At 44.0% G+C, this 24,290-nt stretch overlaps 1 protein-coding gene across 1 annotated transcript in view; it reads right to left on the minus strand.

Moving 5' to 3' along the window:
* The window catches only part of VWF (von Willebrand factor), a 1,169,185-nt gene that overhangs the window by 841,894 nt on the left and 303,001 nt on the right, over positions 1-24,290 (minus strand). Inside the window, exons 17-18 of the mRNA XM_078673989.1 lie at positions 15,525-15,616; positions 3,950-4,110 (exon numbers count right to left, since the gene is read on the minus strand). Coding sequence (XP_078530115.1) covers positions 3,950-4,110; positions 15,525-15,616 — 253 coding nt within the window. The remainder of the gene's footprint in view (positions 1-3,949; positions 4,111-15,524; positions 15,617-24,290) is intronic.

The raw sequence follows: 24,290 nt of genomic DNA on the forward strand, positions 1-24,290 counted from the left end.
AAAGGAAGCATGACAGACTCAATGGCAGAGGCAAACATCATTGTCATCCCCAAAGAAGGGAAGGACCCACAATTCCCACAAAACTATAGGCCAATATCCCTAATAAACGTAGACTGTAAAATCTACGCTAAAGTAATGGCAGCCAGAATAAACGCATACCTACCCACCCTCATACACAATACACAAGTGGGATACCTGAGAAATAGGCTCTCACAGGATAACACAAGACTGCTCTGCCACCTAATAAACCGCACGGCGAACAGCACAGAGAAGGCAGTTATGATTGCACTATACGCAGAAAAAGCCTTCGACAGAGTCTCATGGCCATTCCTAAACGAATGCATGCGCAAATTCGGATTTGGAGACAAATATAGAGGAATGATAATGTCCCTATACAAAAACCCCCGAGCTCGTGTGGTAGTGAACGCAGCGACATCAGAAACCTTCACCCTAAGTAGAGGGACAAGACAAGGCTGCCCCCTGTCGCCAGGACTATTCCTGCTGGCAATAGAACCCCTTCTCCACATGATCAGAACTAATACGCAGATCGCAGGTGTGGAAGTGGAAGGTCAATCCTTCAAACTCGCAGCCTATGCGGATGACATCCTGATCACCACAAGCAACCCACGGGAGTCAATCGAGGCACTGGTACAAACAATAGAGGAATATGCAAATGTCTCAGGGTATAAACTCAACAGGGACAAGTCAGAATGCAAACCAATGAACTGCCACACTACCAGAGCAGTACTAGGCAAATCAGGCCTGGCGTGGCAAACGAAACCCCTAAAATATCTGGGACTCCTCTTTGGGAAAGACCTCAGATCAACACTAGAGCACAACGAGGAAGCAATGCTGAAAAAGATCAAAATGAAGCTAGACACATGGGGACCCAAATTCGTCAGCTGGTGGGGTAGAGTAGAGACAGTTAAGATGATGATCACCCCAATGCTCAACTACTTGCTGTCCATGCTACCGCTATCACTAACGACAGACTTTCACAAACAAATCGACAAAGCCATTAACTTGTTCCTATGGGGGGGTAAAAAACCTAGAATAAGTCTAGCAAAACTCAGGCTGAAAAAAGAACAAGGGGGATTGAACCTCACAAACTATAAGGTCTTCCAGACGGCATGCCTTGCCAAACAAGGGCTACACTGGTTAGCACCAACACCAGATTATATGCCAGTATGGCTCGAGCTAGAGAGGAGCATTCTAGGTGGGGCAGACCCAATCATGGCCCTCACGGCTAACAAACACCCAGAAGCCAAAAACTCAATAATACGGAACACAAAAATAGCCCTACTGAGATTAGATAAAGAGCTAGAAGTAAGCATCAGAGGCACCAAATGGGAGTCATTATGGTACAACTCCAAAATCACATACAAAGGGAAGACGCTAGGCAGCAAAGAATGGCTCAGCAGAGGTGTAACTACACCGGCACAACTAGAGGCAGGGAACAACCCACTCACCTACAAGATGATCCAACATACATCTGGCCTACCAGACAAGGAATTCTACGAGTTCCTAAGAATCAAAGCAGCCATCACCAAAGCGAACCTTTCCAAACACAAACCAACCATCATACAATACGCACAGAACCTTAACACAACAGGTCACCAAACAGCGCAGATCTACAAAATAATCACACCACGCACCACCACCCTTAACGACAAAACGATAGCGTTCTGGGAAGAGACCATCCACAGACCACTAAGTGAAGAAGAGAAGGCCAGACTATGGACATCAGCGTCCAAAAACAAGATCACACCACAGCTAGCACAAACAAAATACTGGATACTACACAGATTACACTGGACACCGGCGAAACTAGGGAGAGTGGGGGCTACCGACAACAGCGAGTGCTGGAACTGCCACAAAGCAAGGGGAGACCTGGCCCATATGTTATACGACTGCCCCAAAGTCAAAGCGTTCTGGAGCAAAGTATACAACCTAATAGACTCGATCACGGGCTGCCAGATACAACGAGGGCTAGCAGGGATAATCACCGGATTCCTAGAGCCACAACTCCAATCCAAAGAAATACGAGATTTGGTAGACATGCTCCTAGCGGCAGCTGTTAAAAATATTCTGGGGTACTGGAAGAACTCCAGCAAAGCCACTTTCAAGCGCTGGTTCAACTGGGTAACATTCCTCCGAGCGGCAGACAACATCACCGCCAAACACAAGGCGGCGAACCACACAGCCAAAGAAGACATGTGGGCTGCCCTAGACGAATATCTGAAGCGATAACACCCCCCCCCCCCCTCTCTCTTTTTTCTTTCTTTCTCTCTCTCTGGCTACCACTGAGCAACACACATGTGAAGCCCAAGAAATACAACTGTATACAATGTATATGCGAAAACTATTCAATTCAATAAAAAAATTTGAAATAAAAAAAAAAAAAATAAATAAAAAAATAAAATAATAATACATGGGTACGATGTTTGCAAGGTCCGCGGGCCGCCGAGTAAGGCTTGCCGGGCTGCCACCGCCCCACGGGCCGTACTAGGAGTACCCATGCTTTAGACGATTAGTTTGTTAGCTTGAGTAGACAAATCAACATGTAATAGTGGGTCATTCGCTCCCCAATACAGGAAGCAGGGCAGTGAATATGTAATAAATTTGCAATTTGGCAAAACTAGTACCACAAAAAATCATCTATGGACCTTTGTAACTCCACATGAAGCGTAAGACAGCGACAAGGAGAAACGCCTTGAAGTAACTTTCCTGAACATCACTTGTGCCCCAGTTCTATTTTAACTCTACTCAAAACGGTTATGTTGTAAATAATAAAATAATTTTGTAAGTGAGACTTCTACGAAAGAAAAACAAAATATACTGACTTATAGGACAAGGTCGACATTTAGATTAAAAACTACTGCCTTTCAGTCTTACAACACACTATTTTATGCTCATTTCATATTATGATCACCAAATAAACAGAAGGGGACACAGCATTTTAACCTTCTGCATTAAAACTCTTTGTGGCCTGATGCAGAGATATGTGATAAATCTTGTGTTAATACTTGGAAGCAGTAATGAAACTCAGGGCCTTATTTCTGAAGGCCTGTGTCACATTTAAGCCGCTGTTATGTTACTTTTTGTGAAGCTGAAGCGGCGCAAATAATTCACCATGTTTCGCCATATTTACAAAGTGACGCATTTAGGCAGATACGTCACTTCGTAAACCCCTGTGTTACATTGTACCTCCATCAGGTATAATGTATGCAGGGTGGGCGATCCCCCGCAAGAAAGGGTCATAGGAGTGGCGCAGTGAAACCTATAAGATTTCACTGCACCACTTCTAGGACAATGCGTCAAAACCTTTTGCCTGCCTCATGGCAGGCGTAAGGGTGAGGCAGGTCCCAACCCATGTGAAAGGACACATTGCTGGGATTGTATTTGTTTTCAGACTCACCCCAGCAATGTGCCACCATTGCACTGACAGATACCTCAGTAATACTGACTTATCTGTCATTCCTTGCGACATGATGTGTCATACAGTAAATATTATGCATACATCATTTGCAAGGAGGGCGCACTGAGAAGTGTTGCATCGTTATTTTCACGTAGAGATGCGACATAAATTAGACCCTCGGTATTTCTTTCACATGTCTCAGAAAAACTCTGGAAATGTGCCTATGTGCCCCTTTCCAGAAGTCTTTTGATGGCTATCCTCATCAGTATTACTGTAAATCCATGGTAACGCAAAAATATGTGGTAATGACTATAACGCGCCTTCTTGCTTGTTCTGCCACAGCAGTCAGCAGAGCAGACAGCAAGGACTGGGCTGAGGCCTAGCCTTCGGTATTCCAGGATGTCTGTCTGCGTTTTAGAATGTCGGGAGGGGGGGGGGGGGTGGCGGGAGACATAGGTGAAAGCTCTGCTCGGGGCAAAGGTCGCCAACCCAATGAATTCTGCAATTCTTCCTTTAAATCTGGAAACGTACCCTTCCGGCCGGACACATGCAGCCAGAAATACAGCCGTGGCTCACGCACTCCAAGTCATAGTTCTGGCAGGTTTTGGCGCATTCAATCCCTTCTGCTCTCGGGTTGTTGGCGGGGCACACAAGCTTGCTCATTGGCGGCCTGCAGGTCAGGCTCCTTTTTACTGTAACATAAAAGAGATGAAGAGACTTTCATTAGGCCAATAAAAGTTAATTATAAATCCTGGGCTTGTTTGAAGATTGTTTTTCAACCCAACCTCCGTGTTTAAACCTTATTTCAAACAGGGAGGAGATTGGGCCTGTGCAAACAACAGCAAGAGGCGATTAGAAATAAAGTTACCCTTAAGGCTTCAAAATAATTGATTTCAAGTGAATTCGCATGCTTGTATCGTTAAGGTGGCTCAGTCCTAAACCATAAAATGTTATGAACAGTTATTACTTAGGGCTTAATTCAGTCGTGTAATGTGTTGTATTTCAGGGGTGTTTGCCAACTTTTCACATTCACAAATGACCAGGGAATAGCCAGAGCCGTCATTAGCCTTCACCGCAGCAGATCTGTCTGGCAGGCAAATCATTTGGCAACTGGGAGCGTGGGTGCGTTTGAACTACCAGACAGCAATTTAAGCAAACGTTTAAAAATAGCACCGGTTTTGGACTTTCCTTCCTTAATGTCAGATTATGTGCTGCCCTCTGACACTCAAAAGAAGTCTAGTAATAGTTGGAAACGATTTGGTCTTTTTTTGTTCTCTTGTACTTTTTTAACAGGTGCGGCAAATTACTAATTTTGGCAATGCATAGCAAAATAAATGCATTGTTATGTTAAACGAGTGCATTAATCTAGCTGTGGCGATTCAAGACATTATACCACTCAGAGACGCTTTATGAGTATTGCAGAGCAGTGTCCCTCTGCCATACTACGAGCGGGCCAGTGTTTAAGGTGCCTGGAAGCAATGGGCCCAGTTTGACTGGATGGATATCCTGCAACACACCACATGAGGAGGGACATGGGCTGCAGGCGCCACCCACCCCACCCGCATCAGACAGAGAGCACCTTCTTCAGGGAAGCCACGGCCTCCCTTTAAAACAATGCCCTAACCTCCCTAACACCACAGTCCATATGCCCCCCCCACGACCCCGCTCCCGCCTTGACATTTACCACTTGCTCAGAGCAGATAGTAAATAATAGTGGAATAGTCCCCAGAACAGAGGAAAGTGTGGACTTTTAGGTCACCTTAGTTATTCCCAGTTCTGGCTACTGGAGCTCACATGATTTCAGCTACTCGTAGTGTAAGCCAGAGCTTTTTAAAAAAAATTGTCAGTGGTATAATATGTACTAAATGGGTACCAGAGACTGTGCATGTGCAAAAATGAAACCAAGAAATATTAATTTATATAGCTTTTGTAATTGCAACTAAAACAAATATGTTATTGTTTCATAATGCCACTCAACAATTTAGAGATAGCTATATAAATGCTCAAAAGTTTACATTTTACCCACCTTGTACTCTGAATGTGTTTGAAGGATTGCAAACTCTAATGTGTTTGAAGGATAAACAAATGGCAGTACATGGGATTTGACAGTTACAGGTGTGCATGTAGGCATACCTTCCTAACAATCATACTATATACCCAAGTAAAATCAGTGATGAGTAGGAAGTGAAAGGTCTACATTAGAGGTTAATTGGGACAGTAGAGGAGAGGTTAGGAGCGAGGACGATACTCTGAAAAAGAAAGAGCATTCTTGAAGGCCTTCAGATCTATCTAATCATTGTGTAAAAACAGCTTGAGAAAGTCTCACAGATAGATAGACAGAATTATAGATGGGTCACAGTGAATTATGGGAAAGTTTTTCACCGAGCGGTTCTGAATGACTTCAAATAGACAAGAGACCTGTCAGCCTGGCCTGGAAGGCCTCTACGACAGAGCAACAGTGGCTAACAAGCAGTGAGTTATGAGATTTAGCAACTGAAATAAATGATAGAGTCTTTCTATGAGAGCATAAATAACACATACATATATGTATATGATAACATTATTTTGTCACTTTTGAGCTTGGCATGGATGGCACTGTGGTAATCCCATGCTTAAAGACTTTACTCTAAAAATGGCTAAAGACGTTGTCGCTTTCTAACCCAGCATGGATGGCACTGCGCTAATCCATTGCTTAAAAACTCTGTTAGAAAAATGGATGTATGACATTACAACGCATGCTTTTACATCGCATGCCTTTACAATGCAAGTATTACAACGCATTCCATTACAACGCATAGTGCTTTGGGGTGCTGGATAGTGAATAGTTTAATTTACTATTCCAACTCCAGTCCCCGTGGACACTAGGGAAGGTTATTGGATAGTAAATTAACCTATTCCCTATCCTAGAGCGCCCCCCAGAGCAATGCGTTGTAATAGTTTGCGTTGTAATGGTTGCGTTGTAAAGGCTCTGCGATGTAAAAGTTGCGTTGTAAAGGTTGTTTACCTAGAAAAACAGACATTTGAAGTAAAGAGATTCAGAGTGTCTCTGGTGTTGTAGGGTGCTCCATATACAGTAGCTGATACTTGGGAACTACCCAGAGTCCTGCTTCCTTTTTTGCTTAATTTATGTAGCACTATAAACCTGAAAGGGTATCGTCTTGATATATACTGAGTGCTCCTTTATGACTGCACAAAGCTGTAGCTCTAATTAGAGTGCAACACCTCTGTCATGGGCTGCTTTCTTTCATTACGTACTGGCTTGGATGACCTTTTAGCAATTCAAAGCTGTAATACTGTGCATGGAGTGGTAAAAGGCTTTTCTAATTATTCAGCTCAACACGGATGATGGTACTGTGGTAATCCTATGCTTGAAGACTTTGCTATACTGGTGAAAGGATCTGATGCTTTCTAGCTCAGCATGGATGGTATTGTGCTAATTCTTTCCTAAAAACTCTACTAGAAAAACAAACATTTGAGGAGAGCAGATTCAGAGTGTTGGTGTTGTTGTAGTGCTCCATATTAAGGAGCTTCTCTCTGCCTACAATTGGGAGCTAACCAGAGTTCTTCCCTTAATTGTTTCATAATTAAAATGTATGTAAGTATATATTTGTGTATAAATGTTTTAAAACGCTGGGACCTGTGACCCCACCGCCATAATCAAACAAAGATATTTCTTTTTAATGTGGGCCCTACCCCCTTTCGCCACCACTCTGCAAATGCACCTCCTGGCACACAAATGGTTAGGGGTTGAAGTCCCCTCGGTTGCAGAGGGCCCTTGGGGGCCACCAACCACTTTGGTACCTTCAGTAAGTCCCACATAGGGGCATTGCTAAAAGGTTGTCGGAGGCTGCGCCCCCTTTCTCCACCACTCTGCAAGCACGCTTCCTGACACACAACTGGTTGGGGGATGAAGTCCCCTTGACTGCTCAGGGTCCTTGGGGGCTAACAACCAATCCTGTTACTTCCAGTAAGTCTCACACAGTGGGATTGCTGAGAGTTTGTGTCAGGACACGCCATCTTTCTCCACCACTCGTCAAATGCGCCTCATTGCACACAACTCATTGGGGATGAAGTTCCCTTGGCTACTGAGTATCCTTGTTGGCCCACTACCCCTGCTGCTACCTCCAGGTTGCAGTCTGCGGGACTGCTGAGAGCTGGTCAGAGGCCCTGCCCTCTTTCTCAACCACTCTGCAAACGCACCTCCTGGCATACTATTGGTTGGTGGATGAAGTCTTCTTGGATACTGAGGGACCTTGATAATAATAATAATAAAAACATGTATTAAGCGCATGGTTACACTGGAAAACAGTGCGTCCCCGCACTGAGAATGCATTCCGTCAGAACTCCAGAGCAGGCCCCCCAAAACAGGGAGGAAAGAACAATAGGCACCTAATACAACTAGACCTTAGGGAACAAATGTGTCTTCAATTTCAGCCTAAAGCGCGCTTGGGAAGGTTCCATCCGAAGTTCAATTGGAAGTTCATTCCAGTATTTGCTTGCTAGGAACCTAAAGGACCGTCCTCTCATCCGTGCTCTTTGGATACAAGGGACCACCATCTGAATGCTGCCCATGGATCTCAACAACCGTTTGGGACGATATATGGTCATCATACTCTGGAGGTAGGTAGGGCCACGGCCATGTGCGATGCGGTGGGCTTGGGAGCCAAAAAAGCCCTGCTGTTACCGCTAGTAACTCCCATATAGCAGGAATCCTGAGAGGTGGTCAGAGGCCCCATCACCTTTCACTACTAATCTGCAAATGTGACTACTAGTTAAAATACCATGGAAATTCACTTAAAAAACTAAAGGTTATGAGACGCTATAGTTAGGAAATAGAATTTGAAAAACTGTAGAAATTCACTTCAAAACCAAAGGTTACAGGGAGTTTATAGGTAGGAAATAGAATTAAAAAACCTTAGAAATTCACTTAAAAAGCCAAAGGTTACAGGGACATTATAGTTAGGCTCAGATTTCACTCGTACAAAACCAGTGAAATTCACCAGTTATAGTTACCTGAGCTACCTGTAACTTATACCCCTGCAATGTGCTGCTTATGACCTCACATATTACATCACTCTCATAGAAAGCAAAGAGATATTGCATTTTCCATTTGTTCATGGTTATGCACGTCTGTATGCGTGTGTGAGGTCCTTAAACAAAATCTATCTTGACTGTTAAAAGCATTGCCATCCATATTTTTGAAACAAAACTAAAAAAATATTTTAGTAAAACATAAGGCCATTTTCATCAGTTTGACAATTCCATATAAATGATTTCAGGGCACAATGTAATGCTGTTACAGCTGACAATGAAGAAAAATGATTGGATCACATTTTAGTTTAGGTTGTGCAAAGGCCTATTGAAATCTGTTCATGTTGTGCAAAGGCCCACCGAAACCTGTGGGGAAATTCCAGCAATTGTTAAATTAGATGCAAATTAGCTCATGCTATATACCTCAGAAGTATGACAAGGTATAAGATATATTGTGCATTGCTGTATCTTGTGAGATTTGTGTATGCAAAAAAGAGGACTCTGCTATAGAGTGCCTGGAACTACTAACCCTTACCATTTTACATAGTTTTTGCTTTCAAGACAAAGGAATGATAGGATTGAATTTCAAGGGTGAACAAGTTGCTCTTCCACCCGCTATATATTTTGACTCTTCCACAGCAAACATCTGTAAATTCTCCTGACCTGCCATACCGGATTGGTGTTTTTCGTCATGGGCAGGACAATTATGCACAGATAGTAATCGTACCTATTGAAGAAACTGGGCTGAGACCAACAGCTCTCATTTCACGTATTTGAATGGAACAATATACAGATATGGTCGGAATCTAAACTGTATAGCTGGGGGTGAAGTGATGATAACAAGTTGCTAATATTGATTAATGCATTGAGGTAAAAAAACACTAAAAGTGTCTTAAAATATATAATTTTGAAAAACAAAACCAGTAAAGGATTTACAATTTCAATTCATTTATTTTTTGCCACTGTTGAGAAAAATGTGTTTACATTTTCTTTAATGAACAAACTTTAAGAAACTGGGGAGCTTATTTACTAGAAACTGACGCATCGCTGCGTTAAAGCAAAGATGTGCTAGTTTCCTTCCGCCTTCGAGAGAAACCCTTGCGCCACCATGGATGCACCATATTTACAATACGGCCCACCATGGCGCAAGGATTGACAGATGCGCCAGAAATCCTGACGTATCTGTTGGTGCAAAACCCATGCTCTGCTGGAGTTGTGTCGTAAGCCTGATGCAACTCCAACAATGCTTGGAGAAGATCTATTCTTATTGCACTGCACCACTCCTTCTGTCTGCTCCAAGTAGGCATAAGCTTTTGAAGCAGTGGTGTCCTAGAAGTGGTGCAGTGAAATCTTGTAGATTTCACAACATCACTTCTATGAGGCTTTCTTGCGGGGTAATGCCCACCCTGCATGCATTATACCTGACGCAGATATAATGTGGTGCAGAGGTTTGCAAGGTGACACATCTGCCGGGATGCGTCACTTTGTAAATAGGGCGCAACCTGGCGCATTGTTTATGCCGCCACTGCGTCACAAAAAGTGACTCAACTGAGGCACAAAAGTGTAAGGCACTTGTAAATAAGCCCCTTGGTTTGCATGTTTCGGCACAAGACTGAAAGGAGAGCCACAATATGTGATGCATGACTAAGATAAAAATCATATATTCTGAAATATACATTACTGCACTAAGATGTTATGCATTCCTAACTGAAATATATTTCTTGTACATTGGTGAAAAAGCTAAATTTGTTGGATTTCATAACAGTTTGGAAGTAGAGCATTAACAGATATTCTTTGTTTGCTCCTATGAGTTATTTCACTACATAACTAGTCTTATCAGTAAATGCTATACGAGAAAGAAAGAAAGAAAGAAAGAAAGAAATGTACAAAGAAATGGGTAAATACACAGAATAATTGAATACTAAAAGGACACTATACTCACTAAACATATTTTTAAAAATGTACTTGGTGTACCTATATGAATTTTGTAAAATTACTTTTTTGGGATTACCAAATATCCATAGGTCTGCACACCAGAATCTACTAAATGCAGGTTTTAGTGTATATTCATATTTACAATTAATACCAAGGTGCAAAATCTCGTGTTTTTCTTTCTCCACATGGATAGTAGTTACCTTGTGGAAAATGCCTCATTCTACACCTCCTGAATATATGGGTATTGTAGTAGATTACCATTTTGTTATGATTCCCCCCCAAGTTTTGGCCTATTTGTTTTGCTGAACAGGAGTAACATGCCTGTGCTCTCCTTTTATGCATGGTTAAATTGGTTTACTCCTGATTCCCATATTTAACTTACCTACAAGTCCCAAGTACCTGGTGTAGACAATGCACCAAGGGCCTGGAAAATAAATGCCACCTGTGGACTGCAGCACTTGTAGTATCAAATAATGGAATGGGCCTGTAAAACCTGACTTTAAGATTACCATGTGTAGCTGGCTGCATAAGGCTAAACACCTCCTTTCAAACTTGTTCAATTAACCCTTCTTTCAAATATTAATGTCAACACTAAATACACCCTGTTAACCATAAGGTAAGGTGCCTCATATTTAAAAGTGTAACATATGCGCAATTAAGGTTGGCATGTTGCTCCAGTGACTAGCTATCAAAAGTTATTTGCACTTGTAGGCCACTAGCTGGTCCCAGAATATCATAAAAGTACAGATTATAAACTTTAATTTGTAACTTTTTTCAGAAGTCAATAGTCATTCAAGGCCTATTTTTCATATTTATAAAAAATCCAATTAATTTGTGAAGCTGGATTTTTATTAAATATGCCTGAAAAGGAGCTTTTAAAAAGTATACATTTCCATCACAACTACAAATGTAGTTGTGATGGCGATCCGCCTGCCATCACAACTACATTTACCCCCGCCATATTACTATGGCGGGGGTACCGAGGCAGACGGAAAGTCCGCCCGCCGCTTTTCCGCCGGTCGGTAATCGTCACGATTGCCAGCCGGGCAGAAAAAGACAACAATATGGTGGTGGTGCCTTGCAGGCACCGCCATCCATATTATGATGCCAGCGGGGGATATGGCTTTCCATGGCGGAGACTCCGCCATGGAAAGGCATATGGAAAATCACTTTGGGGGACCATTGTGGGCCCCCAGGGAGGGTGGGGTGCTGCACTTGGGGGTACCTATGGTCATTGTAATTCCCAAGGTGGCAGGCACCGCGCTGTGACTGCCACGTTGTGCATCACAATGCAAAACATGGGTTTTTAACATTGAGTACGGTGCTGCAGCCAGAAGCACGTCCGCAATGTTAAACTCCCGGGAGGTGCCCACCAGTGTGGAGGGCGCATCCTAATAGGGTGGACGGGACCGGCGCACCTATGGCGGATGGTCCCAGCTCCGCCATAGGTGAGCCTAATGGGCCCCATAGGTCCTGATCTGTGTGTATGCATCACTGTGCAACTGTGTGATCCATCCTTAAAATGGTTATAAAATATATTAAACTTTAGTACTATTATATTTATTCATATAACACACACATAAAGGTAAAAATGCATATCCATCAAGAGTCCCATATAAATGTGTAGCTATGTAAAAGCGGAAGTGAATTTAATCAGGATATGTTAAGCAGTCTAGTTACTGCGTTGTTAGAGGGGGTCTCTAGTTGGCACTGGTAGGTACTTGTGACAAATAGGGACCCTCTCCTCTAGTCAGGGTAAGGGGATTACACTCCTAAAATAACCCCTGCTCACCCTCTGGGTTGCGTGGCGCGAGCAGTCAAGGCTTATTTCAGAGGCGGTGTAAGTTAAGCAGTTGTGACCACATACAATAACCCAGTGACAACACTACAAATGGACACCACACAGGTTTTATATAAAATATAAGTACACTTTATATAGAGTTATCACAAGACCATAAACGACAAAAATACACACTATGATTACTTTAACATGGTAGATTTAAGCTTAGTTCAATTCAGTTCTTAGATGCGACACTCTGCGTCAAAGTACCTTAAGTTGCGTTGCGCTTCCACGACAAGCAATGTCGCAGCGATGGGAAATGCGGCAAAGTTCAGATACAAAGAAATAAAGACGTGAAGATCTTCCAGATGCGGCACGCTTCTCGGGGATGCGAGAAGTCTTCGTTTCGATGCGTGGACTCCAGCGGCTACACCCTTACGATGCGACGGCAACAGCTCCAGCGGCGACACTCTACTCCCACGACGCGTGAAGCTTCCGCTCAATGGGACAACTACAACATCCAAGATGCGAAGGCAGCAGCTCCGACGGCGGCGCGCTTCTCGGGGATGCGAGGTGCTCTTGATCGATGCGGTGCAGTGTGACCGTTCCAGCGGTGACACCCTCCTTCGGAGTTGGGGCGCAGGCACAGCGACGGCGACACGCTCCGACCTCGTTGCGAGATTCTTCTCCTGATGCGGTGCAGTGCGACAACTACAGCGGCGACACCCTCCTTCGGAGTTGCGATGGCAGGCACAGCGACACACTTCTTCTCGTTGAGTCGCGCTTCCAGCTCCTTGCGACACACAGTTCCTCAGAAGGCCCAAAACAGCAGCAGGCACTTCCAGAAGAACTCTGGGGAGCTTGGGGGTGAAGTCTGTTGTCCCTGAGACTTCAGCAGGAGGCAAGCACTTTTCCAAGCCCTTGGAGATCCTTCACAAGTTGAAAGCAAAGTACACAAAGTTCCTTTCTCCTTCCTTTGGCAGTAAGGCAACCACTGCAGGCCAATCCTCCAAGCAGCACTTCAGCTTGGGAATAGTCTCTCCTCAGTTTCTTCAGGTTCCTTTCCTCAGTAAAGGTTTCTTCTTGTAGTCTGAAGTGACCTAATTTCATGGGATCAGGGTCCCAATATTTATACCCCAAAATCTTTTGTTCTCTGAGGGGAGAGGGGCCTTTGCCCAGTCCAAACCAGTTCTGAAGCACTCTGTTTACCAGACTTCTCCTTTCCTTTCACAGTGCAGGGCAGAAACATCAGACGCCCCACAGGACGTGGAGCCAGCATTGTGGAAGGCAAGTACAGTCCTGGAGCACTTTGTTTACAGGGCTCCTTCTCTTCTTTGAGTGTGAAGGGCAGGGCCATCAGCCGCTCCCCAGGGGGTGGAGCCAGCATTGTGGGAGGCAGGCACTGCCCTATTCAATGTCCAGGTGCAACTCCTTCCTCCCATCTAGATGCAGATCTCTCTATTCACCCCTGGGTGACTCAGCCAGTCTCCTGGAATCCATCAGCCCTGTCACTCACAAACTCAGACATAGGAATACACAACCTAGCAGAGGCAGGTTTAAATGGTTAGACAAGCAAATACCTACTTTCTAAAAGTGGTATTTGCAAGCACAGAATATTAACCCGTTGGCTGCGCCGCCGGTTTTGCGGGAGTGCGGCACTTCCGCAAAAGGGGTGGAGCCGCGTCGGCCATTGGCCGACGGCAGCACCAGGCAGCATGGATAGGGTTAAAATAAACTTTACTAAAAGATGTATTTTATTATTCTGAATCCAGTCATACTAAACTCAAATTTCTACCATGTTCTCTGCGACAGTTAGGATTATAACATGTAATATCTCTAACAGCCCATTCAGGCATATGGAGAACAGGTCCCCTTGCAATAGTGAAAAACGAAAATGGCTGTAATTTACTATTAGGACATGCCACACACATCCGGGCTTGTCCTACCTTATACTTACAATGCACCCTGCCCTTGGGCCTACCACAGGGGTGACTGATATGAAGAAAAGGGAAGGTTTAGGGACTGGAAAGTGGGTGCACTTGCCCAGTCAGCATGACAGCCCCAGACTGCATGCAGGCTCTGCAATGGCAGACCTTAGACACATTTTACAAGGCTGCTTCTGTGGGTGGCACAACCAGTGCTGCAAGCCCACCAGCAGCATTTAGATTTACACGCCCTGGGCACACTCAGTGCACTAGACTAGGGTCTGACAAGTAAACCAAATAGCCAAACATGGAACCACTGATCAATACATCAATTTCCAATAGGGAGCACTTGCACTGTGGCTCTGAATAGCAGTGGCACAGTGCCCAAGGCATCTAACACCAGCAAAAGCACGAGGCAACAGAAAAAATGGAAGGGAGACCCACGCCAATGGTGCTAGGTCTAACATACAGGTTTAAAAACAAACGCGCCTAGGCTTTTAATTATTTGTATGAAAGTTTTCTTCTTAGTTGTTATTAATGATTTTTTTTGTCCTTGTCATTGTGTTGCTTTTATGGATTCTTTGAATCCGAAATAAAGACGATGATGATGGTATAGCATATTGGGCTTCTAATATTCTTGGATCCTCACCACGTTGGTTATCAGATAATTGTCTGAACATCCTGTAATGTACTAGATGCAATGGGCCAGACATACAAACTAGTTATCTTTAGCATAAAAAATGAATAATAACACGTTAATGCTTTGATTATTTGCAAACATTTGAGTTTGTTTAATGTATGAATTGTGCACATTGTGAAATGTGCATAGGGAAATGTGTGAATCTCACAAAAAAATGAGCAGACAGGAATGTGTTATACAACAGGTCAGAAAGTGTTCTCTTGTTAGAAAATTATAAAAAAGTAAAATAATATATTTCCATCTATTTCAGGTAAATTCATTCCTTATACGAGGATGTAATAGAGGCAATGCTAAGGTAAACAGGAGGGTATAATTAGATCTTGTGTTGTGAATCAACAAACCTTTAAGCGTGGCGTTTTTCTGTCTACTCCACATGTATGTATTGCAAATACGCAGGGTAAGTTACAAACGAGTGTAGTTTGTGACGATACCTCTCAACCTTTCTTCTTTTTGTGAATCCTTAGCAACTTGTGGCTGCATATTTCGAAGCATAGACTAGCTATGTTAATCAGAACAAAATGCATTTCATCCTCGCATTTTGTAGAATCTCCAATAAATAAATGCTGCTTGTCATGAAATCATCTGTAAAAACTGGAATAATGCTGAGTTGAGGTACAACCGTTCTGATACATAGCACTGTTGGTCGTGCCATATTCATATAGCATTTGATTAGGAGTTGTATTTGACAAATTGACATTTTTCTTTTACATGCTTACGTTTACAGGCTGCACTGACCTCTATGAGATGGCTGATCAAAGAATGCATCTGGGAAATAGGAGCCGGGAACGTCGTTCGAGCTGCAGTGCATCAGGCCGTTCTCACAATAGCTAAAACGACAAAAGCATTCAGCTCATTAAGAGCACGCATGACATTCATTTCAATTATTGTGAAGTGTCTCTATAAATCAGAAGGCAACCGCATCAATTTACTATGAATAGGCTGAAAACATAACTTTAAAAATTACATATTGAGAAGCACAGACCCTGGACACCTGTCTGCTCCGAAAAAATATTTTTTTAACATATTCATGTACAAATAGTTAACACCTCTTTTAACTGGTGATAAAGTATTGTTTTGCGACCGGAATTCTGCAGCAAAACAGTAATACATACCATACCGATTCGGTATTTGGAAGGGACGCTCAAAACACGCCCCTTCCAAATAACACCTATGTAAATTGCGTATTGGTAGCAAGTCAAACCCCTAAATGCATTAAAAAAAAAAATCTATCATTTAACATTCGAAAATAATATTTCTATCGTCCAACCAATGTGGCAACTATTTCCTAACGTGTAAAAATGTAAGTAGCTCAATCTAGCCCAATCCATAATATAGGAATGGCACCTTCATTTGTAGCTGCAGAGGCAATGTTTAAGAGCCCCAGATTCTAGTGGGCATTGTGCGTGCATCTGCACACATTGGTTGATAACATGTAGGGAACCCCCAGTCAGTATACTAAGGTATGGACAAAAAATCCCGTTCAACCTAGGACTTTCGAAAATGATTTGCTAGACATCCACAAAACATTTAACCGTAGTTTGAAATTGATTACGCAATAAGTATTTTGGTTTTAACACATGAGTCATGTGGTCGATTCTTCATTTAACACCTCAAATGTTCTACATACGATGACTACACATTAAATGCATCAGGTGGTGTTTAAGGTCTCGTCAGTGGGTGATATCAAAAACCTTAACAGAAGAGAGCTATTCGTCAGCTATTATCACATTCAAATTTAATTTCTTTTAATACACTTAGCCACTCATTCAGCCTACCTACCTCCTTTATCCACAAAGACTCCATATTTTATTAAAAACCACACCCAAAGCATCCAGTATTTATGGATATTTATAAGATGTCGCTGATATCAGAAAAAAATCCAAAACAGAAGAGGCATGGGAATGAGATTTCACAATTGACTGGCCAATATCCCTCTGGAACCACATATGGACCAAGTTACGCAGGTCTTCCAGGGCAGCTAACACAACACAAACATTGTTCTTTGTCTATAATAGACTCCTACTAACACCCCAGCTACTTTAAACAAAAGGTTTCCAACTATACCAGATACATGCTGGACGTGTATGACATCAAAAGCTGACATATTCCACATGCTATTTCCTTGTCCATCTGTCTATACTTTATTTTTAACAAGTTTGGTCTCAAATTAATTTGATTTTTGATACTTAGGGGCCCATTAGAATGGCGGGCGGATCGTCTGGCCTGGCGGGGGCGATCCGCCCGCCATCCGTGCCAGAATGACCCCCCGCCATATTAGTATGGCTGAGGGGTCTGCGGCGGACGGAAAGACCGTCCGCCGCTTGTCCGCCCTGGTCGCCTTGCGACCGGGGCGGAAAAGGGTTTATATGGTGGCGGTGTCTACCGCCAGCCATATTAGGATGGGCACTTAGCAATGCCTTTCCATGTCGGCAACGCCCCCACGGAAAGGCATGCGGAGTCTGCTATGGGGGTCCATTGCGGGCCCCCAAGGACTCCGGAGGGGGTGGGGGTGCACCCACCCCCCACTCCCCCAGCAGTTCCATGGACAACATGGCAGGCACCCCCTCCTGAAGAAACCCTCGGCGGACCGCACCAACCTCAAAAACTACAGACCCATTTCCCAGCTCCCGTTCCCAGCAAAAGTGAAAGAGAAAGTCATCAACAGCCAACTCGCCACATTCATCGAAGAGTACAACAACCTCGACTCCTCCCAATCCGGTTGCAGAAAAAACCACAGTACGGAACCAGATCTCCTCGCCACAACAGATGACATCCGTACCTTACTGGACAAAGGACATGTAGCAGCCCTCATCCTCCTCAACCTCTCAGCGGCGTTCGACAAAGTCTCTTACTGCACCCTAATACGCAGACTCCACGACGCAGGGATCCAAGACAAGGCCCTAGACTGGATCTGCTCCTTCCTCTCTGGCAGAGCGCAGTGGGTCGTACTCCCCCCTTTCCTCTTGGACCCTACACATACCACCTGCGGAGTCCCCCAGGGGTCCTAACTCAGCACTGCGCTTTTCAACGTCTACATGGCTCCGCTCACCCCCATCGCCAGAACCTATGGACTCAACATTGTGTCATACGCAGACGACACCCAACTCATCCTCTCACTATCTAACGAACCCAATATCGCCAGACACAACTTTCGAGAAGGCATGGAAGCCGTCCCCAAATGGATGAAAAACAGCTGCCTACAACTAAACACCAACAAAATGGAAGTACTCACCATGGGCCCAAACCCCGATGGCTGGAACAACACCTGGTGGCCCCCGCTCTCTGAAGCCCGCCCGCTCCCATGGACCACGCAGGCAACCTAGGAATTATCCTGGAATCAGAGCTAAAAATGGACCGCCAGATCAACTCCGTTTCATCCTCCTGCTTCCACACCCTCCACCTCCTACGTAAGACCTTCAAATGGATTCCCCTTGAACACAGAAAGACTGCCACTCACGCCCTGGTCACCAGCAGGCTCGACTACGGCAATGCACTCTAAGCCGGAATAAACAAAAACTTCACCCGCAAGCTACAGAACATCCAAAACGCCGCCGCAAGACTGGCCCTCAACCTGCCAAGGCACTGCCACATCTCCCAGCACCTGTGCACACTCCACTGGCTCACCATTGAAGCTAGAGTCACCTTCAAGATGCTAACCCACGCTCACAAGGACCTCCACGACACCGGACTGGCATACCTGAACAGCCGACTCAAATTCCACGCACCCCAAAGGACCCTACAATCAGCCCAGTCTCCTACACCGTGGTCCCCTGCAACAGAAAGACCAGATCGGGAGGCCGCTCCTTCTCCTTCCGTGCGGCCAGAGCCCGGAACGACCTTCCGCCCCACCTCAGACAGATAACATCGCTCCCCATCTTCGGAAGAAACCTCAAAACCTGTCTCTTCGACAGACCCCCTCCTTGATGGACTGAAACCTGCAACCCCCCCATCCCCCAGTGCCTTGAGACCCTTACGGGTGAGTAGTCACACTTAACAAACACCTGATTGATTGATTGATTGATTGAGTGTGCTTACCTCACAAATATTATTAGTGATCTGTGCAATTATGATACATGTGGTTGTTTGTTCCGGGCCCTGACACTGTACTATTGTATGAAGTGAGCACAAATACTCTGTCACATTTCCATTGTGTTTACTTTCGTGTGATGGTACAATCGATTTGCAGCTACATGAACCCTGGACAATATTCCAGTTAGATATTGTTTCTACTGCACCCTGTTGCTGTATACACTGATTTGGACTTGTCTTGATCTCCTACGTAGGACATTCCAGTCACATGCTAGAACAGGTTCCTGTTGACTATTGTTCTTCGTTGTTACTTTTATCAGTGGAAACTACCTTGAAATTTTCCACCGGGCATATACCCAAAAGTCTAAATGCTGGTGAACTGTAGGTTCCACCAGCGGATCTGTTTGTGTGAGATAAAATGTGTTTGTAACTGCTATGTTGTTTTTATTGTGCCAGGCTTCAACATGGCCCACACTAACATTGACATGGCACAGCCGTGCTCTGTGAGGCCGGCAAGCATCACCTGGCCCCATGAGTGCATGGCTCAACCAACTGACCTCAGAAATTCATGGGAGCCTCAGGCTGGAGGTTTGATCCTCAACCTCATTCTCTCCCACTCTAACCTCTCAATCTTATGGATAGATATTATCACTGTGACGTTTAGATATATGCACCTTTTACTCAATTTGTTATTCAGTATTTTTTGCAAACTAAGCATGCATGAATGCATTCCACAATGCACCTTCCTGTTTACGGCGGTTGCTGGTGCTGATGATGAGCAGTTACCATCAAAGTCTTTTCTTCGTTTTTGCAAACAGGCTGTGGGTATTTATGCAGTTCTAGCAATGAATGTCAACTCTAATCATATCCGTCAAGGTAAACTAGTTCTGGCATGACACTCCCTGCCAGTCCTGGCTTCTCAGCCGGCAGTGCATGCATGCTGCATTTTGAACCCTTATTGCCAACCTTAGAAGGGAATCTACATGACCTACAATACAATAGGCTACTGGTTTCAAAGTCAAGAATGACTGAAAGTGCCACACATGACTCGAGGAAACTTGACAAAAATGTAGTTAGCTGCGTCTTCAGGTATGGGTGGATAGCAAGTTTCAAACTGAAGATGGCAGGTCAATCTTAAAATCTAAATCATCCCCCTTGGTTCTTTAAGCTCTGTAATGAAAGTATAGAGGAGGGTGGTAGTGTCCATTTTCATGATGGAATTGCCATGTCTTCCGCCAGTATGGAAAATCTAATCAAAAAGCCTTTATTTGGTGGTACAACAAAGTTATAGGCAATGACCTGTTGCCGGGATTCTTCTTAGGAACAGAACTATGCTTGGGTCCAAAGAACATCAGCAGTTAGAGACTGAGTCACCATACCACCTCAGTATCATGGGCCTAGGTCCGGCTAGCTATAATGTCTCACCTGCCCTCCTGCTCATAACCAGAGGAACACCCCAGAACCAACACTCCGGACCCTCTCAGGGATTGCGTTGGCAGGACACCCCCTTTCACTCACACACTTGTACTCGTCCACAAAAGATATGAAAGAAACATGAATGAAGTTTGTTTTCTTAAACTATTGTGTTCTGAAATGCAGTATACATGTCACAATTAGAAAACAACTGCCTAGCAAAAAAAACATCAGCATTGTCAAACCGTATATTATGAAACAATATATCCTAACTCCTCTCCCTTTCTACAGAAGCAAAACTGATTATTCAGCAAAGATCTCAGAGTTTTATTGCGGACCCTGTACCTTAGCATACACAGATGGATGTATTACATCTCATATTCAAATGTGTGTCATTATCCCGCAGTCTTTTTATCGACAATGACCGCGTTGTGATTCCGCATACCATTACTCCGCAAGTCTGAACAACGACTTGCGGAGGGGGGGCGCTGGATGTTGGAATATTATAATTTACTATTCCAACTCCAGTCTGAGCGGACACTATGGAATGTGTTGGATTTTAAATCCGACACTTCCCCCCTCCGCAAGTTATTGTTCCGACTTGCGGAGTAATGGTATGCAGAATCACAACTAGGTCGTTGTAACGACCGCGTTGTGATTCCCTGCGGGGAAAAAGTTACGTGGTAAATGTTGTTTACACTCAAATACTGCTGAGATCTTCACTTAGGAAAAATCGATCTCTCTGTTTGTTACAGTAATGTACAGACCTATATGACAAGGTTCACATGTTCATAAGCAACAGCTGCATTTCTGTGTTGTGTCTAGGTGAGAGTGCCTGACCTGAACATTATAACAAGGACATTGTTGTTTGACCTTGTCTGCTGTTCAGACTTAATCCAAGGAAAGAACAGAACTAGAAAACAACTGTAGATTCTGAGTGAAAATATAATGTGACACAAAACAAACATGATTATGTAGTATCGTGTGCAAAGCTAATGCGGCCCGTGTCGTGCACAGTCAGGCTAACATAGAGAAAACTACAATAGGCCCTGTAGGGAACACATGAAAGGCCAGTGATCCGACTCCCTCTGTCTGTTCATCACAATCAGAGCATAAGACTATAATGATATCATCTCTCCTCCCTTAACTTGCCCACCTGGTCATAATAGGAAATGTTATCATTTTTGCCCTCCTAGTCATATTGGCAGATTTTATCATGTTTACCCTCCTGGTCATAATGACAAATTTGATCATTTTTGCCCTCCTGGTCATGGTATTTAGTCAAAATATCGAGTTTTTAATGTCGACTAATATAGAGTTTTAAATATTGTGACAGAAATATCGACAGCAAGAATATCGTGGTCAAGAATATTGACTTTAAGGTAAGAAATATCGATTTTAAAGTCATTAATATCGTTTGAAAAAATATAGTAGTTTAAACTATTGATTTTTTAATTTGTGTTATGTATTGTAATATATATTTTAAATATGTTATGTTTTTTTGTATAAGTATTGTTTATGTTTTTTAATATATGTGTTACATTTTCAGTCATTATTAATTTTATTTTAATTAAAATTAGCATTTTTTTTAGCTCTGTAGGGGAATAGGGTGGGAAGAAATGTATTTATAATAAATTAATTATTATATTTATCTATTAATCTTTTTTTAATTGAGGTTTTATACATTTTTTTATTATTAAAACTTTTTATTAAACATCACCAACAAATCCACCATTTACAATCACGAGCAAGGAACAATACAATGTTCAAGATTGCAATATGAGACACAATGAATCAAATCACAGTATACAAATTAGAGTATTTTAAAGGGTTTCAAGAGTTTCCGTGTCCTGGTGGAATACAGATATCCCCTCTGTAATGATTCCATGGGATGTATGACGTTACAACGCAGGCTATTACAACGCCTGCCTTTACAACGCTGTTTTTACATCGCATACCATTACAACGCATAGCGCTTTTGGGTGCTGGATAGTGAATAGTTTAATTTACTATTCCAACTCCAGTCCCCGTGGACACTAGAGAAGGTGTTGGATAGTAAATTAAACGTATTCCCTATCCTAGAGCGCCCCCCAGCGCAATGCGTTGTAATAGTTTGCGTTGTAATGACCGTGTTGTAATGGTAGTGCGTTGTAAAAGTTTCGTTGTAAGTGATGTTTACCGATTCCATGACCCCCACACTTTATTCAATTTTCCAGGGCATCCTCTTGCCACATAGACCGATTTCTCCCTAAACATGCACCAGTCTAGGCCCTTCTCCCACTGTCTCAGTGTAGGTGGCTGATGTGCCCCCAGTGCTGCGCAATGTCTCTTTTCACAATCATTAAAGCTAGAGTAGCCCACAGTGTAGTATAGGAGGTGAGGTCCGTAGGTTCCCAGAAATTTAGGAGGCATCTGCGGGCCTCTGACTGCATGTCGATATTCAGAACCTCTCGTAAAGCCCGATGTATGGCTTGCCAATAGGACTGTATGCATATACAGTCCCATATGATGTGCATGAAAGTGCCAATCTCCCCGCACCCACGCCTACACTCCCCCGTTTCGGCTCTACCCATACAAACCAAGCTCGGCCCTGTATAATAAATCCTGTGTAGAATTTTGAGCTGTACCAGTCGTAGTCTTGCCTGGATCGCCCGCCACCTTTCTTGGGGAGGAGACCGCCTCCTCCCAATCTTCCTCATCTAGTTCTACGCCGTCGCTAACCCATTTCTCCTTCAGCTATTGCAAGGGATCTTCCATGTTATTAATCAGCTTTTTATAAATCAGGGAAACGGTTTTCTCCGGGAGGTGGCCATCGAGTATCCTATCCTCCAGTGGAGAAGCCTCTGGTAGTGTGGATTTGTTTGTGACGTGTGTGAGTAGGGCAGGTCGGACTCAGAGATACCGTAAATATTCAGTATCTGCTAGACGGTATTGCTGTTGGAGGGAGGCAAAGGGACAAATAGTCTCCTTACCCCAAATGTCCTTGATCCATGAGAGTCCAATCAGGTCCCTTTTATGAAATCCCTTGCATTGCCGGAGGCTTCCCAGCTTCTCAGAGTTCCACAGTGGAGTTGCCAGGGTACGTCTGCAATCCCATCCCAGTTGCTTGTTAGCCACATGCCAAATATGAACTGAATGTGCAGTAGATCCTGTGAGAGGGTACCAGCGGGGCTTGGCGTAGAGCGCTCTGGTATATTCACCCCCAGAAAGCAGCCATTTATCCATGGCATACCCAGGATCATCCGGTCGACCATAGATCCCATGGTTGATGGCTGCCAAAAGTGATGCCCACTAGTATTTTTTAACGTCTGGAAGGCTAATGCCCCCATCATACCAATTGAGGGTCAATTTAGTTAGGGCTATGCAGGGTTTATTGTCCCACAGGAGATCTCTTTGAAGATTCTCTATTTCTTTGAAATAAGAAGGGGGAACTGGGTCCATTAAATTCTGGACGGCATATAGGACGTGTGGCAGGGCCATCATTTTAAAGAAGACTGCTTTACCTAACAATGAAAGGGGTAGGGACTTCCAGCGCTTGACATCACTCTTGAACCTCCGTATCCGTGGCCCCAGGTTGCGAGAAAAGCGGAGCTCCGCATTCAGCGTGATGAAAATGCCGAGATAGCGAAAACCGCCTGACACTATTTGAATTAGGCAACCCCTTGGAAGGTTAGGCAGTGCTCCCTGTATGACATACACCACGGACTTCAACCAGTTAATGCTGAATCCAGAGAATCTCCCATACACCGCGAGAATGTCCAGGAAGCCAATCAAGGAGGCCCTTGGGGAGGTCAGGTACAACAAAATATCATCTGCATATAGCGATATCTTATCTTCCCAACCCGGCGACCACCGCATCCCGCGAATCACTTGACCTCTATAGATCCATGACGCCAGGGGCTCCAAAGCCAATGCCAATAGGAGTGGAGACAAAGGGCAACCCTGGCGCATGCCACAGCTCAGCTGGATAGCTGGTGAGTTGCAGTCGTTCACAACGACCTGGGCCATGGGACTAGAGTACAGCAGATGGACTCAACTCTTAAATTTGGGCCCAAAACC

This window comes from Lissotriton helveticus, chromosome 1_1 (assembly GCF_964261635.1).
Source record: "Lissotriton helveticus chromosome 1_1, aLisHel1.1, whole genome shotgun sequence".
NCBI classification, from domain to species: Eukaryota; Metazoa; Chordata; class Amphibia; order Caudata; family Salamandridae; genus Lissotriton; species Lissotriton helveticus.